The 17,918-nt window shown below is 32.2% G+C and overlaps 2 protein-coding genes across 2 annotated transcripts in view; one reads left to right on the top strand and one right to left on the bottom strand.

Moving 5' to 3' along the window:
* Positions 1-3,780: 3,780 nt before the first annotated feature.
* LOC143045792 (uncharacterized) lies at positions 3,781-16,434 on the bottom strand. The gene is made up of 8 exons (XM_076218553.1): positions 16,313-16,434; positions 12,932-13,348; positions 9,327-9,415; positions 8,553-8,660; positions 7,906-8,099; positions 6,919-7,007; positions 4,679-4,828; positions 3,781-3,924 (listed from the first exon to the last, which is right to left on the bottom strand). Exons 2-8 carry the CDS (start codon positions 13,343-13,345, stop codon positions 3,796-3,798), a joined length of 1,173 nt encoding a protein of 390 aa, XP_076074668.1. The 5' UTR covers positions 13,346-13,348; positions 16,313-16,434; the 3' UTR covers positions 3,781-3,795.
* LOC143045785 (aminoacylase-1-like) overlaps positions 16,415-17,918 on the top strand; it is a 28,393-nt gene continuing 26,889 nt past the window's right edge. Inside the window, exon 1 of the mRNA XM_076218539.1 lies at positions 16,415-16,635. Coding sequence (XP_076074654.1) covers positions 16,545-16,635 — 91 coding nt within the window. The 5' untranslated portion in view covers positions 16,415-16,544. The remainder of the gene's footprint in view (positions 16,636-17,918) is intronic.

Genomic DNA, 17,918 nt, shown 5'->3' with positions numbered 1-17,918 from the left:
AAGAACTTTCATGTCATGTTTGATTTCATTCCATTCAGCGCTTCTCTAAAAGAAGACATTTGTGAGATCTCACCAACATGTTTAACCCCGCCGCATTTTTGGGCCTGTCCCAAGTCAGGAGCCTCTGGACTTTGTTAGTCTTGTATTATTTTTAACTTAAGTTTCTTGTGTACAATTTGGAGTTTAGTATGGCGTTCATTATCACTGAACTAGTATATATATTTGTTAAGGGGCCAGCTGAAGGACGTTTCTGGGTGCAGGAATTTCTCGCTGGATTGAAGACTTGTTGGTGACCTTCTGCTGTTGTCTGCTCTATGGTCGGGTTGTTGTCTCTGACACATTCCCTATTTCCATTCTGAATTTTATTTGTATGTATTTCACATAGGGTCCTATGTTTAAATAAGTCCCCCGCTGGGGGCCATCTTGGATGATGGATCGGCTACAAAGTAACAACATTTGGTCAGCACCTCATAAGGAGCATTTATGCTACATTTGGTTTCATACCATTCAGTTGTTCTCTAAAAGAAGACATTTGTATGTATTTCCAATAGGGTCCTATGTTAAACTAAGTCCACTGCTGGTGGCCATCTTGGATGATGGATCGGCTACAAAGAAGCAACACTTGGTCAGCATCTCATAAGGAACATTAATTCATGCTATGTTTGGTTTCATTCGATACAGTGCTTCTCTAAAAGAAAATTTGTATGTATTTCCCATAGGGTTCTATGTTAAACTAAGTCCCCCGCTGGCGGCCATTTTGGATGATGGATCGGCTACAAAGTAACAACACTTGGTCAGCACCTCATAAAGAACTTTCATGTCATGTTTGATTTCATTCCATTCAGCGCTTCTCTAAAAGAAGACATTTGTGAGATCTCACCAACATGTTTAACCCCGCCGCATTTTTGGGCCTGTCCCAAGTCAGGAGCCTCTGGACTTTGTTAGTCTTGTATTATTTTTAACTTAAGTTTCTTGTGTACAATTTGGAGTTTAGTATGGCGTTCATTATCACTGAACTAGTATATATATTTGTTAAGGGGCCAGCTGAAGGACGTTTCTGGGTGCAGGAATTTCTCGCTGGATTGAAGACTTGTTGGTGACCTTCTGCTGTTGTCTGCTCTATGGTCGGGTTGTTGTCTCTGACACATTCCCTATTTCCATTCTGAATTTTATTTGTATGTATTTCACATAGGGTCCTATGTTTAAATAAGTCCCCCGCTGGGGGCCATCTTGGATGATGGATCGGCTACAAAGTAACAACATTTGGTCAGCACCTCATAAGGAGCATTTATGCTACATTTGGTTTCATACCATTCAGTTGTTCTCTAAAAGAAGACATTTGTATGTATTTCCAATAGGGTCCTATGTTAAACTAAGTCCACTGCTGGTGGCCATCTTGGATGATGGATTGGCTACAAAGTAGCAACACTTGGTCAGCATCTCATAAGGAACATTAATTCATGCTATGTTTGGTTTCATTCGATACAGTGGTTCTCTAAAAGAAAATTTGTATGTATTTCCCATAGGGTTCTATGTTAAACTAAGTCCCCCGCTGGCGGCCATTTTGGATGATGGATCGGCTACAAAGTAACAACACTTGGTCAGCACCGCATAAGGAACATTCATGCTATGTTTAGTTCCATTCCATTCAGTGGTTCTCTAGAAGAAGTTTAAAATGTAAAAAGTTTACGCCGACTACGGAAGACGGACGCGAAGTGATGAGAAAAGCTCACTTGGCCCTTCATGCCATGTGAGCTAAAACGTTTGTTTGCAAATGAACCATAAAATGCCAAGATAACATAAATGTTGTGAGTCTTATACACCGGAAAATCATTCCAACTATATGTTCAGTAGATTGATTATTGGTGTTTAATGCTACTTTCAGCACTCTTCGCTATATCATTACAGCAAGTTTTCATTGTTAAAAGAAGCTGGAGTACCAGGAGCAAACACCTAAGAAAATAAAGTAAACATTACTTAAACAATTCTTTATAGCACATGTATCTGAAAATTGGACCTAGCATCAAATAAACTCTTTACACAGTGTAGAGATATGTCTTGCTTTTTGTTAGTTTGGTACTAAAATGCAAATGTTGAAATCAAAATAGCAAAATATTCAGTCAATGAACTATGACTGAAAATAAAATGTGCCAATGCTAATATAACTGCATACCAAATATCATTGGCCTGCCTCTATAGGAACCAATAATTGACTTAATCATAAACTAATAGAGGTAAATTTAAGCAAAAGTCAAACAGACTATGACTGAGGTGGTGGAGCCAAATAATCTCCATTTAAATGAAATGTGTCAATGTCAGTGTACAAATGCATACTAAATTTCATTAACCTATTAGAAACTGACCTTATGACAAACTAATACCACCCTCACCTCCATAAACAGCAGACCTATGTTCGAATTTTAACTATGTCAGGAGAGACAAAACCTAAACATTGACTAATGAACCTAGAAATCATGATTAAGGAAAAATGAACCACCGTTAGTTTTCTCATTTGAATTGTTTTACATTGTCTTATCGGGGCCTTTTATAGCTGACTATGCGGTATGGGCTTTGCTTATTGTTGAAGGCCGTACGGTGACCTATAGTTGTTAATATCTGTGTCATTTTTGTCTCTTGTGGACAGTTGTCTCATGGGCAATCACACCACATCTTCTTTTTTATATTTGCCAAATGAACAGGTATACCTTATATTAACTTCATATACCAAATGCAGCAGACTAAATGCGAGAAGTATCTGAGAAACAGACTAAAACAGGAAAGCTTAAAATCGACCAATAAACCATGAAATGAGGTCAAGGTCAGGAGATACCTGCTAATCAGCATATGAACACCTTACAATCATTCCATATTCAAAATCAATTTGATCTATTGCTTAGAGTTTACTGAACATCAACTTATTATCTATTGCACTTAAAAGGGGCCCTTGTAGATTTTAAAAAGAGCTGGCTAATGGCGTTACAAGGCAGCACTCGCACCAGCAAAGTGGAAAGGGATTAAAATAAATTGTAATAACTAATACGCTGTAAATAATATGATTAAACTAAACCAATAAACAATGAAAATAAGGTCACAGTCAGATGAAACCTTCCAGTCAGACATATTCACCTTTACAATCATTGTGTATACTAAATAAAGTTAACCTTTTGCTTATAGACATATGTATCTGAGAAAGACAAAAATCAGGTAGTATATACCATTTCTATTTACAACATATGAAGTATCGGAGTCCTCTTCATTTTGAAATATAAAGTTTTATACAAATAGGTTACACCATTGTCTTTGCCATAAGACTTAGTATCCTTACGCCATGCTTTCTGCAAACATTAGACTCTCATAAGTTCATACTGATATGAACCATATTTGAAAAGCCAGGAATAAATAATATCTAGCACAAATAGATGCTAATGCTGCAATCCAAAATGCTTTGAATTATAATGTATGACTCTCTTCAAATGACTTTTGTGTATTTGTCCTGCCAATAGGTGGATGTAATCTAGACCAAAATTAAAATACTCCTAAGCAAGAAGGTCGCCTTGGGATTTGTTGCTTGTTTTTGAATCCTACTTGATACAACTTGAATTCAAATTGAATATCTTTTTTTTCAAATTTCATAATAAAATACTGTTTACACTAAAGTCAAGTCAATTATCCATGATGTTTCAAATGATATTAGTGTTAAGGCAAACAATTCATAAGTCTATGACAATACTAGGGTAGCAATTTCTAGAAATATTCACACCAAGTAAATAACAAAGAATATTGAGCATTTTTTCTTTATTCAACTGTAAGTTTTTTCTTTTTCTTAGGTCCTTTCTTTATTTGTCTATGTTTGTCTTTGAAGTCTTTCTCCCATTTTTTTTTATTCATGGTATAAAGTCTCATTGCAGCTTGGGCATCTTGTACCTGTAAAAGAAAAACAGGAAGTTTATACTTGAAATAATATACAAACCACTTGTATTACAAGTGACCTCAGTGAGATGTCACAAATGGAGCTGTCACTAGTTACCCTTCCTTTGCCCTTGTTTTTTTGTAAGGTTTGTGTTGCTTAAATTTTCTATTTAGTTGTTTTTCCGACTTGTTCTGTATCTGTATCATTACGTCAAAGGTACCAATGCTGGCTTTAACTCGTTTTTTCAAAATATTCATTTAACCAAGGTATTGACTGTCTTACTTAGACGTATTGGTTTTTGACAGCTTGACATTTTCTAACTTTTTGTCCAGAGTCAAGTTATCCTGACACATAAAATATAAATTATAAAGTTAACTCCCATGTACCAACTTTAGCATTCGATTCTTGACCAATCTCTGGAAGAGCATTGAAGAATTTGTGAGGCAAGATTTCAATCCTGATTAGAAGTAAATGTAATGCACATGAGCACACGTTGTTAACAATGAATAAACAAGTTGAAACAATGAGCTCCAGCTCACTAATGATATCCCTGCTATAAATATTTGGTAAACAGAAAGTTGATGAGCAGTGTCTGAAAACAAGTTACCTCCATTAAAGACCTCTTTAACCAAATAAATAAGTGCATGTCTTTGTATTCCATAGACTTCTTCCTTTTATTATAGAATTGTGATCTCATATTATGCTTACATACTTTTAAACAAACTGTAACTAACAGAATTACCTCCCCTGTAACACAATTTAACTTACACTGTTATGTTCCCCTTCCTGTACAGCTACACCTAAGACTTTTGCTGTGAGTTTTTTCAATGAAGGGTTTCTTCCATCAAACAGCTGCCTGAATGGTTTGTATCTAGATGAATCCCTTATCATATTCTTAGGATGACTTACATACAACACCTAAAACATTAGATATAAATGAGTAAATATGCAGCTTTTTAAAATGTTTTATTGGAAATTTATACATAATTTTTTACAAGTGGAGTCTCAAAATATATCCAAATAATTAACAACAACCATGAAAACAACCTGTAGCATTATTAATTGCAGAAACGAAATATTCAACTTCCTTCAAGGACAGGAAAAAAACAAACTAAAATTTTGCTAAGGTTGAGTATGATTTTCAACTCTGATATAATGCATGAAACTGTAATTAGATATGAAAAGACAACTATTATAGTAATTGAAGTTTAATATTGAGTGATATCTGTTTTTATAAGTTGAAAAGTCGTCTATTGTGATCTTTGAAAGGTTTTCATTAACCTCATAAAATAGCCAAAAGAAATGTCACGATTTCATAACACATTGCCAGATACCCAAACAAATAACACATTTTTCATATTACATTCCAATATTTTTAATACATGTATGAGAAATATCTGTAAGCTATCCCTTCCTCTTTAGGAGGAAAATAAATAACAGGCCACAACCATAAGCAAAATACTGTTTAAACATTTTCTATTAAAGGGGCACTAGCTACGCGATATATAAAAAATCAAAAGTATGATTTTTTTTGTCAATCATTAATGAAAGTGAAATAGTGAAATAATAATTTGCTTTTATTAGCTAAAATGGTTCAATTTTGTCAAATTAAGCTAATAAACATTGAAAATGAATTATTCACTTGCAAGTGAATAATTCGACCTCATTAAATCTGTATTCATGTGAACTCCAATTTAACCCCGTAGAAAGAAATAGAATAACTCATGCATTGTCTGTGTACAGGTATTTAAAGGAAAAGAATGTCAACATTGAAAGTGAAACAAAGGTAAATAATTTGATTAACTGATTCAATCGACGATAAAATACATTTTAATCTATAATACAAAACTTAATAGACCTATAAAAATCCAATTGCACGAGTTGCTTAATCTATTTATATTTATGTTTATGTTTACATCGACAGACAGATTTTGATGAGTCCAGGACTCATGGACTCGCCTTAGTGAGAACCCTGTGTACAGTTTAGATATCATTAGTTAGAAAGCTCAGGTGAATTTCTCTGTGGTCAGAATTATCTGTGTTCTCATTGGTTAATTGGGACATACCCCAGATTTGAAATGGGTATTCAGTGGCGGATCCAGAAATTTTCATAAGTGGGGGCCAACTGACTGACCTAAGAGGGGGCCCGCTCCAGTCACGCTTCAGTGATTCCCTATATAAGCAACCAATTTTTTTCCCAAAAAGGGGGGGCCCGGGTTGGTAGGTATAACCCTATATCCCTATATTATGTAAGTGTGTGTAAAAGAGTTGATTCAGAGTATGATCTATATGAAAGCGTAGTTTGCAAGTAGGGAGATAGATTTTTGAATGATTCTGAGAATGACCTTTGACCTTTATGTCATGAGTCTTATACGTCACATTGCTTTATATTGATACTACATCATAGCCAGTAATTTTAATATATGATAACGAAGTTTATATTACTATTGTAATTGATTATTAAAAGCATTGTAATGCTTTGATTATATGGAACTATAATGTTTATTTGAATACTTATTGTGTTGTACATTGTTTGTAGGACCCATTGATCATACAGACATATATTGATGATAGAAGTAGAGCATTGGTTATAATGCTAATGTAATGCTGTTGATGTTATGTATAGCCTGATTCCACAAATTGGTAAGGCTTATCTTGATCTCTATTTATATACATATTATTGATATACTATAGTACCTTGATATATATTAATAGAATGTTTGATAGTTATATTCAAATGTAGATCATATACTTATTACTATGTTTACGTTCGTTATGGCTATGATATTTTAACTTTGTATTTATCAAATGATGTCAGCTTTTATAAATGCAAATATGTGATTACTTCATATGTAACTGTGATAATTAATAACTTTATTATATATTTGTTACTATTATTTCAGGGCTGTATTTATTATATTTCCTGAATATTAATAAAGTATGAAGAACCCTAAACAGAGTGTTGTTATACGACCCATAAAAAACCACCCTGTTATAATTCAATTTACCTTCAAGTCATTCTGTATAGCATGGCCGATAAGTAATCTATCTTTCAGTATTTCACAAACTTCTTTTTGTACTTTTTCAAAATCATTAGCTGTCACAAAAAATAAATAAACAATGTTTAATTAAATAATAATTCATTATGTAAAACTTTTGTTAGACATGGTTACATTATATTTCATTTATAGGAACTGGTTAAACAGTTTAACAGTGGCATATTGTTGTTTTCATCTTTATCGTTGGTCTTTGGATAGGTCTCTTATTGACAATCATACTACATTTCCTTATTTTTATATTGTCTGAGGGGTAAAAATTGCAGAGGGGAGTGATCTTAATCGTAATCATAAAAAATGTGTAAAACTTGTTTGATTTTTTTTTTAAATGAGTTTTCAAGTATGAAAGTTCAAATACTAAGACAATCTGGTTAAACATCTGAAAATATATAAATTTATATTGTAAAAGTTATCTGCAGCCCAAATTTTTCATATAAATCTAAATGAAAGTTCTTATATGCTGAGTTCACACGTAATTCGAATTCGATTCACATTAACTAATTTGAATTAGTTTATTTCGCATTCGAAACGTTTTACGTCCTAACGTCAATTCTAATTCGAATTGCAATGTGCGTCAAATTCGCTTTACTGTCCAAACAACGTTTACTTTTAATTCGTATTAACAAAAACGTATTTATAATGCGAATTGGCTAATTCGAATTAGTATTAGCCAATTCGAATTAATTTGAATTAAAAAAGAAGAGTGTGTGAATGCAATTAGCAAATTTGATTCGAATTCAATTCGAATTAAATGTCTGTGTGAACGAGGCAATAGAAATAGTTCATTAAGATATACAATCTTTAATTCAATATAACTATACTGTTGACACAAAAAGTATTACATGTATACCACCTTACTTATTTATGATTTTTGATTCTACCTTGAAGTATAGTACATTTTTTATTTTCTATTTTAATAAATATTTATTTAATAAATACCATTTTCAATGTCTTCTGGTCTGATACCACTAACATGAGTTCTGTAATCTGTAACTTTTTCTTTGGGTTTTACAAACTTGTCATAAACACAGTTGCCAAAATGGTTAACAATAGAGACTCTAGCTAACTGATTGTCTCTCCCCTCCCATCCAACCCCTACCATCTCACAATCAATGGCAATATCTTTTGTCAACCTAGGAAAAATAAAAGCACAATATGAATGTATAAAATTTTAGTCATGCAGAAATTAACATCAATCAAGATGAAACAGTCAGACACATTTTACCTCTTATGAGGTCACACAATTTTTTGGTATATGTATTCTTATAATATATTATACAATTATTTCAGTAAGTTTCTTATAATTCTTTTGGTTTGCATGGTAGGCCTCACTTAAGACGGTCACTTTAGACAGTGGTACAATTTATACCATGTGAGAGCAATGACTATAATATACTTTATCGTTATTTTCTTAGTCTTTACTTGGACCATTTCCAAATCAAGCTACTGGACAGTGAAATATTTCTCTCAGTAGAGTGAGAACAAGAGGACGTCATAAGCCAATTGCCATTAGATGAGAATGTAGTGCAGGAAAATTTCTTTCATTTTCTTACAATGGATGATCTATTATCATACATCTACATTACCCTGTAAATGATTGCTGCTTGACAAGTTTATCTGACTGTTTCAGTGAAGATTCTGGTTTCCTGTCCAGCAGAATGTCATCTACATCATCAAACCAAATTTCTGGTTCCCTGGATCAATAATTGAATAATAGTATATCTTCAAGCTTAAATCATCATGATATTGAAATCAGAAACTAAACTTAATTAAGGTTAGAGTTAAGAAAATTGATGAATATAAACACAAGGCTCATAAGTGTTTCTCGTTTTTTTTTATATTTATATAGATAAGACCATTAGTTTTCATGTTTGAATGGTTTTACACTAGTCATTTTTGGGGTCCTTTATTGCTTGCAGTTTGGTTTGAGCCAAGGCTCTGTGTTGAAGACCATACTTTGGCCTATAATCATAAATGGTTTCTTTTTTCAAATTGTGACATGGATGGAGAGATGTCTCATTGGCACTCATACCACATCTTCTTATATCTACATATATTGAATTTACATGTTTGAGAGAAATTTCATGAGCGGTAAACATGATACTTATGAGCGAAAACAAGAAATTATTGATTCTTCACAATTCATTTCAGTTTATTCTAGTTCAGGGAGTTTCAAGAAAATTCTTAAAAATTATGTAATAATACCAATAGTGATTATTGTTGCTTATTAAAGAATTTATACTTGCCAAGTATTTTGAAGGAAATCTAAAAGCCATATCTGCTGTAAAGTTGTAAACATGAACTTTTTTAAATACATGTATTCCAGTATTATTAAAAACAGCCTAAATTTTTATTCATACTTTTCCTCCTCTTTATTTGTTTGTCCACTAGGTATTTTTTTGTCCTCATGCTTCTTTTTCTTTTTCTTTGTCTGTGGTATGTTAAATGTCTGTAATAAGAAATTATAATAAACAAGTTATTATACATTGTATAATAATATTAAAATCATGAGCAGAGAACAAAGTTAGTGAGGTTAACTTGTGATACTCCTTCTTTTTGATCTGCTTATTGGCTAATAAATATGTTAATACTAACTTCTCTAAATTTTTAATATTAAACTTGGTATTGTCTTGTCATCAAACTTGACAGATTTATGCATTTCCAAGGCAAACTTTTACTTTGAGACAAGACACTTTTACAGAGATAATACACAATAATATTATTAAACACTCTGACTATGTGAGTATAACAAGGGAAAAATTTAGACAGCAACACTAATGAGAGTGTTACAATATTAATGGGAAACTTATAGAAAGTCTTCATACAAATGTTGTTGTATTACCACCCTTTTTTTGTAATATTAACTAGCTTTTTATGCTGTATCAAATAATACTATATATGTTCTTTTTTTAATAAAATCAGATCTAAATAAGATGATAATTAACTTTTAAGATGTGTCATAAGGCTAATTTGGACTTATATTTAAATTTATTATTTTATTAAAAAATTGGACATTTACAAAAATACTTATGTCATAAGGCTAATTTGGACTTATATTTAAATTTATTATTTTATTAAAAAATTGGACATTTACAAAAATACTGTTTTTTCAAATTTTATAATATACATGTCAAAACAAAATGTGAGTTAATTAGGGACATTTGATATTTAAGGATTTGTGACAGATTGAGAATTAATGTGAGAGAATTAAGCATATAGGAGAATATGTGTTAATGAGATTATATGAGGAATTATAATTATCTTTTATATTAATTATGTGAAAACTGTTACTTATTGCTAGGTGTTATGAAATGTCAAATTAATTTGAGTATTGTTTCAAATGAAGTATTGTCTAATTAATAGTATAAATAGTGTGTGAAAATAAATGTAAAACAGTAGTAGAGTAGTGCGTAGAGAATAGAAATAGTGTGGATAAGGAGTAAGAACAGAGAGTCGAGATAGTTACAGTTAGGAGTCGTACATTTGATATTGACATTGTCCTATGTTTATTTCTTGGACTTGGAATTAAATGAAAACAAAAGTGAATCTGTTTGATCTTTGATAACTGCAACAACTATTTCCTGTCATTGGTGTAAACGTTTTTCTAATGATTTTTCGCATAAAATTATGACCCCGTAACAAGGAGGCGTATTGACTGAGCCAGCAGCCCCTTTGTTACATATGGTGGAGGACCCGGGCAAGTTGACTTATCATCTCAACAGAGATACCAGATACCTTTTACTGCAACAAGTGAGTGTTTCCCTTTAAAAGAAACAACTGGCAATATGGAATTTAATTTAAGACCACAATGGAGATTATCGAACTTTCGAAGTCAAAGACCAGTATGTGGTAAATGTGGAATTGGGCATAGCAGATTATGTTTTGCTACTTTCAAAGGTTGTTATAAATGTGGAGAAAAGGGACATTATGCAAGAATGTGTAACATTCATAAACCATCAGTGGAAGTAAAAGGACATCAGAAGTGCAATGACATCAAAGTGAAAAGTAAGAAGAGAGCAGACAGGGACCGATCCAGATTCAATGAACATTTTGACAGAAAACGACAAATGCTGGAATTACCATTTACAAACACCAGAAATACAGCTTTTGTAAGTGCTTTTGACACAACGTATTCAGTTAAAGTGGAATTGAAAAGAATTAAAGAAAAATTAAAAGAGAAAAATATTAACAGTGGAAAATTTAAATTTCAACATAGCAAGAAAGATGAAGAAATAAGTGATCTGAAAGAAGAGCTAAAATCAACCAAGACAAGTTTAGATTCACATGTTATACAAATTAAGGAATTACAAGAGGAATTAGAAAAGTTTAAAGCCACACCAGAAGATCTAGATATGTTTAACCTGCATTGGAGGAATGAATTTTTAAAAAGTGAAAATTTGAGGATCATGGAAGCGTGCAATAAGGAAAGAAGACAGCATCACTTAGTTAAGTGTAAATTTGATGAAGACTATGAGGAAATTGTTGCAAACCATCCAAAGTATGTGAATTTAGCATTTGATTATGAGCAATTGCAAAGAACAGTAGGCCAGCAATATACAGAATCACTAAAACATTGGAAAGAAGAAATAGAGCAATTGAAAAAGAAAAATGAACAACAAGATTTAGTGATAAAACGGTACCAGCAACAACAACAGCTCCAAAACCAGCAAAAGGTGATTCAACAACCGCAAGAATGGAATCAACAACCACAACAATGGAATCAACAACAAGATGAGTATCATCAAGGACATTTTAACCATCGGCGAAACAATAGACATGATAGAAGAGAACATGGAGGAAGATTTTACTAACTTTTATAAACACGAGGACGTGTTTAGTGGAGGAGGAGCCATATGTCATAAGGCTAATTTGGACTTATATTTAAATTTATTATTTTATTAAAAAATTGGACATTTACAAAAATACTGTTTTTTCAAATTTTATAATATACATGTCAAAACAAAATGTGAGTTAATTAGGGACATTTGATATTTAAGGATTTGTGACAGATTGAGAATTAATGTGAGAGAATTAAGCATATAGGAGAATATGTGTTAATGAGATTATATGAGGAATTATAATTATCTTTTATATTAATTATGTGAAAACTGTTACTTATTGCTAGGTGTTATGAAATGTCAAATTAATTTGAGTATTGTTTCAAATGAAGTATTGTCTAATTAATAGTATAAATAGTGTGTGAAAATAAATGTAAAACAGTAGTAGAGTAGTGCGTAGAGAATAGAAATAGTGTGGATAAGGAGTAAGAACAGAGAGTCGAGATAGTTACAGTTAGGAGTCGTACATTTGATATTGACATTGTCCTATGTTTATTTCTTGGACTTGGAATTAAATGAAAACAAAAGTGAATCTGTTTGATCTTTGATAACTGCAACAACTATTTCCTGTCATTGGTGTAAACGTTTTTCTAATGATTTTTCGCATAAAATTATGACCCCGTAACAAGGAGGCGTATTGACTGAGCCAGCAGCCCCTTTGTTACAGATGCCTTAAATTAATACATGTATCTATTCTTTTACAATTTGTATATTGTAGACTGTTTTAATAAATGAGAATGTGGGGAACATCTCTTCAAGAAAAAAACATCTAGAGGTCAACATAAAGTCACCCATTCACAAAATTCCTTTTAATTATGTCAAACACTCAATAGCCCTATTTCAGGACATAATCTTGCTGGCGAAATGACTAATAAAATCACCAGAGAATTTTGAAAATCGCTAAAACTCTCTGTCTAACTGACTTCTTAGCGAAGTAACCTTCCTTTACAGATATACATACAAAAGCAGTACTTCTAGAAAAGTTTCAAATCTAGAGACTGTCATAGATCAGACATCATCACCCAAATCCTCAAAATGAAAAGAAATAAAAATAAACCAATACGATATAACTGAAGACACCATAAAGGTGGTTTCTCCCTGTCTACTCCAAACACATATAAATATACCTTCATAAGATTTTTCCAATTTGATGAATATTCACTAGAAGTTTGTGGTAATTTCACCTTCTTTTCAGGAGGAATAGCATGTGTAGTTTTATCTGATTCAGTTAAAGTACTTTTGTCACCGGTATTATTAACATTTAAATATTTTTTCTTAAGTCTCTTTCTTTTTTCTTTTACAGATTGCCATTGTTTCTTTTTCTTTTTTAGACTAGGCTGTTTATCTGAAGTCTGAACACTTGTAACTGTTTTATTTGTCTTTCCTTCCTTCTGTGGTTTTACAGAATCTGTAGATCCTTTATGTTGTATCTTTTTGTTTGCTTTTAAATTTTCATTTTTAATTGAATCTAGTTTTGTCTTCTTCTGATCTGGAACAGAATGACTTGTTCCTGGAAACTTTCTTTTCTTGTGTTGGTTCATGATCTACAAAGTAACAAAATTTATGTCATATCAATAACAAATTATTTAAGCAAAAGGGGAGTTAATTTGAAAATATTTTTCATCAGATGAACTTAGTTTAATAATTGAATATTGTATGATTTAGTATATTTCTCATTTTTTCAAAATCATATCCATAGGAAATCAAATTTAATTGCCAGGTTTTAATCTGAAATTGTAAACTATCACTAGGGCTCAACTAATTTTTTAGATATATGTGTAACACACACATTATCATGTTTAAGAATTGATTGGTGGTCTCCCTTGACCAATGAGAAAATTAAATCACATAATTGAACCAGTGTGTGAAACCTCTGCTTACCACTCTCCTAATGTGAGTAATATTGTATGAGGCGAGTCCAGATTCAATAGAACTCGACCTTGTGGGGAGTGAAACGTCTGTGGCGACTTGGCATGAAGCCAGCAAAAACATTGTAACAAAAATATTTTTTCAGCAAAATCTATACTGTTATCTAAATTGGTCAAATTATTTTATGAACATTGCGGTTCCTCATAACAAATAGATAAACATGGTTGTGTTTACAACTATGAAATTATTGTCTGAGTGAAGACAAAACTGAGAATCTGGGGAAAAAAATCAATACCTAGCAGAAGTGCACTTGAACTGTATTTTTATACCAAGTATGTCTGTTTGTTATGATGAACCTTAATGTTTATAAAATAATTTGACCAACCAAGGATTTGTATTGCATGCATTTGCTTTTATCTTCTTTTTTAAAATTCAGCATTCCCTCAATATAGGAGGGTGGTAATGCCCTTTACTGTCAGGCGTCAAACAGTCATTTTCGGCTATCATTAGCGTCAAATTGGTTAAAATTTTACAGTGATTTGTCAAAATATCTTTAGTGTGGTTCCTCAGATGTCTCAAATAATTATTGTTACCATTATTTTTGGAAAAAAATAGCTTGATTTGTCAAATTCAGCTTATTTTTTTATCGTCTAAAAGGAAGTGTGCATTTTATTGTCATGCACTAAAAATAACTGTTAACGTCATTTGGCAAGAATTTTTACCGTTATACGTCATGAAGGTACCCCCAATACTACCCTCATCTAGTGATACTGATGATAAAGTGCTGAGCACTACTTTTTCCTTGTCATGTGTGCATGGCATCTTATTTCTATTTACATTTAAAAAGATGAAGATAGATATATTTTTTTTAATTTCCAATAGAGGACCCATTCATACCTGCCAACTTTTTAAAGTGCCCATGGGGGTTTTAGTGCGCGACAACAATTTCAAAGGTTAAGTTCTTTGCGACGTATTTTGCGCGTGCTGTTTTGTGGTCTAGAAAAGGTGTCATATTTGTATGATGAGCTTACAAGCCTTTTTCTTAAGGATATTTGCATGATTCTAGTTATTATATCAATAGAAAAGATGAACATGTAGCTATAAGACCAGGATTTATTTTCATGTGTAAAGATATTAAATGATTGTTGGCTTTTCTAATTCAAAATTATGCACAAAGAAGGACCTTTATAAAGTTGGGAATAACACCTAGGGGTGATATGCTAGGGGTAACCCCTCAATGTAAGGCCATTAAAACCCACTTTTTAACAAATGAGCACATATTCATACTATCTGAAGAAATTTTCCCAAAGAACTACAAATGTATACATCTTATGATTTATCTGGTATTATATGGTCAAAACATGTACAATAATTTTGAAATGTTCTGAGACCAAAAAAAATTGGAATCCTAATCCTCATTTAGAAAAGTTTTTCCAAGTATAATGAATTTTCCCATTTTCAAGTAAAAAAAAAATTCTAATTTACTTTTTATTATAGTCAAATGACCCTTGTCTTAGGGACAGTCCCCCATTTACCTGTTTGTTTGGTCCTTGTGAAAAATAAAGAATAGTACATTGTACTTTAATGATTTGGTAATGTAATTGAATAGATAAATAACATATGTTAAAGCAAGTGTAATGTCAATAAATTAGTGAATAAACTACTATTTATTATCTTTATGGTAGTACTGCATCATTGAATTTTGTCAATCAGCCATGCTTTTATTCTTAATCTGTGTAAGAATCGCATTGAAGGTGAAAAATCACCCATGTTCAAGATTTTAAAATTCTACAACACAAGTTCAAAATCTAGCATGTTAGAATAATCTTGAGAGAAAACGTTTTTGATTGGCTCATTTATTTGATCACAAGAAACACTGAATTTGATTGGCTAACACGATTGTCTCCCTTGAACACAGTTCAAAATCGGGAACAATGAAATTTTTCGTGTAAATTTTCACAAAATCGTGTTTTATAGCTTTTTTCACGATCACGATCGTGCAATCGTGACAAAGGGTCAAAATCGTGTAGTACACGCCTAAATCGTGAAAGTTGGCAGGTATGCCCATTATAGAGGGGCCTGATGGGTTATTTTCTTTCTTTGTGATCGGTGCATTTTCGCTATTGTGATCTGTTTTTCTACAGATTTTTTTTTTAATATTTTCGTGATCCGTGATCAAGGAAATTTATTTTCTGTAAATCGTGATTGACAAAAAAATCAACTAACAAATCATGATGAGACCCCCCCCCCCCCCCCCACCAAATCAGGCCACTTATTATAGGTATAGTCAGTACATTGATTTTTTTATAAATATAAACAAACTAAAAATACTAAATGATTTAAATCCTTTTATCTTCTATTTGTGAACTTATATCTTTACATTGTGGTTAAAACAGTGTAGATTTTATTTGACTATTTAGATGTTTATTGAGAAAAGATATTAACTGTCAAGAGTAGAACATTTTACTGCAGCTACATGTACAGGTAGAAGGTTCCATTGACCAGTTGACACTGTAATATTGACATTCTTGTTGAATATTTGTGTGTATGAATTTTGTATGCATATGTCCTTTATATGTTTAACCGATTTGCTTTTGAAACAGTGCAGGATTACATAAAGTTGTCTATGATTATCTCACCTGAAAGCTGTATCGAGTAGTTAAAACCAATAAAGTTTATAAAGCGTTTGTGTTCATGGACGCAGACATTTTGTTTCATTCGGAACATCTCTCGCGACATATAAAACTAACGTCCTGAATCTTGACCCACACAGGTGTTTTCATTCGGTTTTCTAAATCGTTTTTCCCAGGTTAGGAAGAACGCTAATAATCACAGTAACATCGTTGCAAGAAAACTCTATAAATAAGAAATATGACAGAAAGCAACAAGCAAGAAGATCCAGCTGTCACAAGATTTAGACAGTATTTGCGTATCAAATCGGTCCACCCAACTCCAGATTATGGTATGTTTATCATATTTATATTGCGTATGTATAATAGTTCAATATTAAGAGGTTAAGAATGCCCTTTAACATCAGACGTTTTAAGGTTATTTTTGGTCAACCTTTAGCGTCAAATTTGGTTAAAATTTCACTCTGATTTGTCCAAATTTCGTTATCTTCAGATTAGGGTGGTAAAGAGTTATTTTCGTTCAACGTTTTAGGTCTTTTTGTTTTACATGTTTTTGCGTTTCGACATTTAATTTCTTGTTTTCTCGTGTTTGGTTGTGCATGCTTCATGTTTCCCCATATTCATTTTCCGTGTTTCATGCCGGTACTCTTAATTTCTTGTGCTTATCCCGCATTTCATTATAAATAGTAAACCGGGACTAAATTCAAAGTCAGTCCAGAGATTGTTTTTAATTACGTGTTCCCAGGATATTAATTGCTATCAAATGACTATAAATAATATTTTTTCAAATCACATGCAACTTGTAGACGTTCAAAGGTTACTACGAGATTGTCATGTTCAAAAATAGTGATTGCCTGATCTCCAAGAACGGCTGAGTAATAACTTCAAGTATTAATTCTTTTATATTTACAATTTTATTTCTCGTGCTTCGTTTTTCCAATTTTCATTATCCGTGCAACGTTTTTGAGATTTTTATTTCACTTGTTTCCGTGTTCAGGACCCCCCTTTATCACCCTCTCAGATGTCTCAAATAATTATTGTAACTGTTATTTTTGTGATTTATCAAATTCAGTCAATTTTTTATCATCTAAAAGAAGTGTACATTTTATTGTCACATACCCGCCAACTGTCACTATTTACGGGGGATTTCCCCCATGGAGGCTCCCAAGTGGAAATTTTGTAAGAGCAATTTTGTCCACTATTTTAAAGAAAACAATTAATTTAAATATGGCTATGAGCTTGTTAAAGCACGAAGAAACCAAAAAAACACATATTTGAAGGACCCCTTGAAGGTTTTGTAGGACTATAAGAACCATCTTTCACAGGCATTTTGAAAAGTTGGCAGGCATGTAATGTCATGCACCAAAAATTATTGTTAACGTCATTTGGCAGGAATTTTTACTGTTATTTGTCATGAAAGTACCCCCATTACAACCCTCCTTTTAGGTATTGACTAATACAACTATGTTCCCAAAAAGTGTTTACCTCACAAAAACAGTGTCTAACTACAAGCAAATTGTTTGTGGATTGACATCCAAGTGTACTTTTCGAATTATATCAATCTGTATGACTGGAAAAGATTATCAACTACCAGAGAGAAGGCGAACATGTATCC

The sequence above is a fragment of the Mytilus galloprovincialis genome, chromosome 1 (genome assembly GCF_965363235.1).
Source record: "Mytilus galloprovincialis chromosome 1, xbMytGall1.hap1.1, whole genome shotgun sequence".
Lineage (NCBI taxonomy): Eukaryota > Metazoa > Mollusca > Bivalvia > Mytilida > Mytilidae > Mytilus > Mytilus galloprovincialis.
This window is presented reverse-complemented; position numbering and strand designations above follow the sequence as displayed.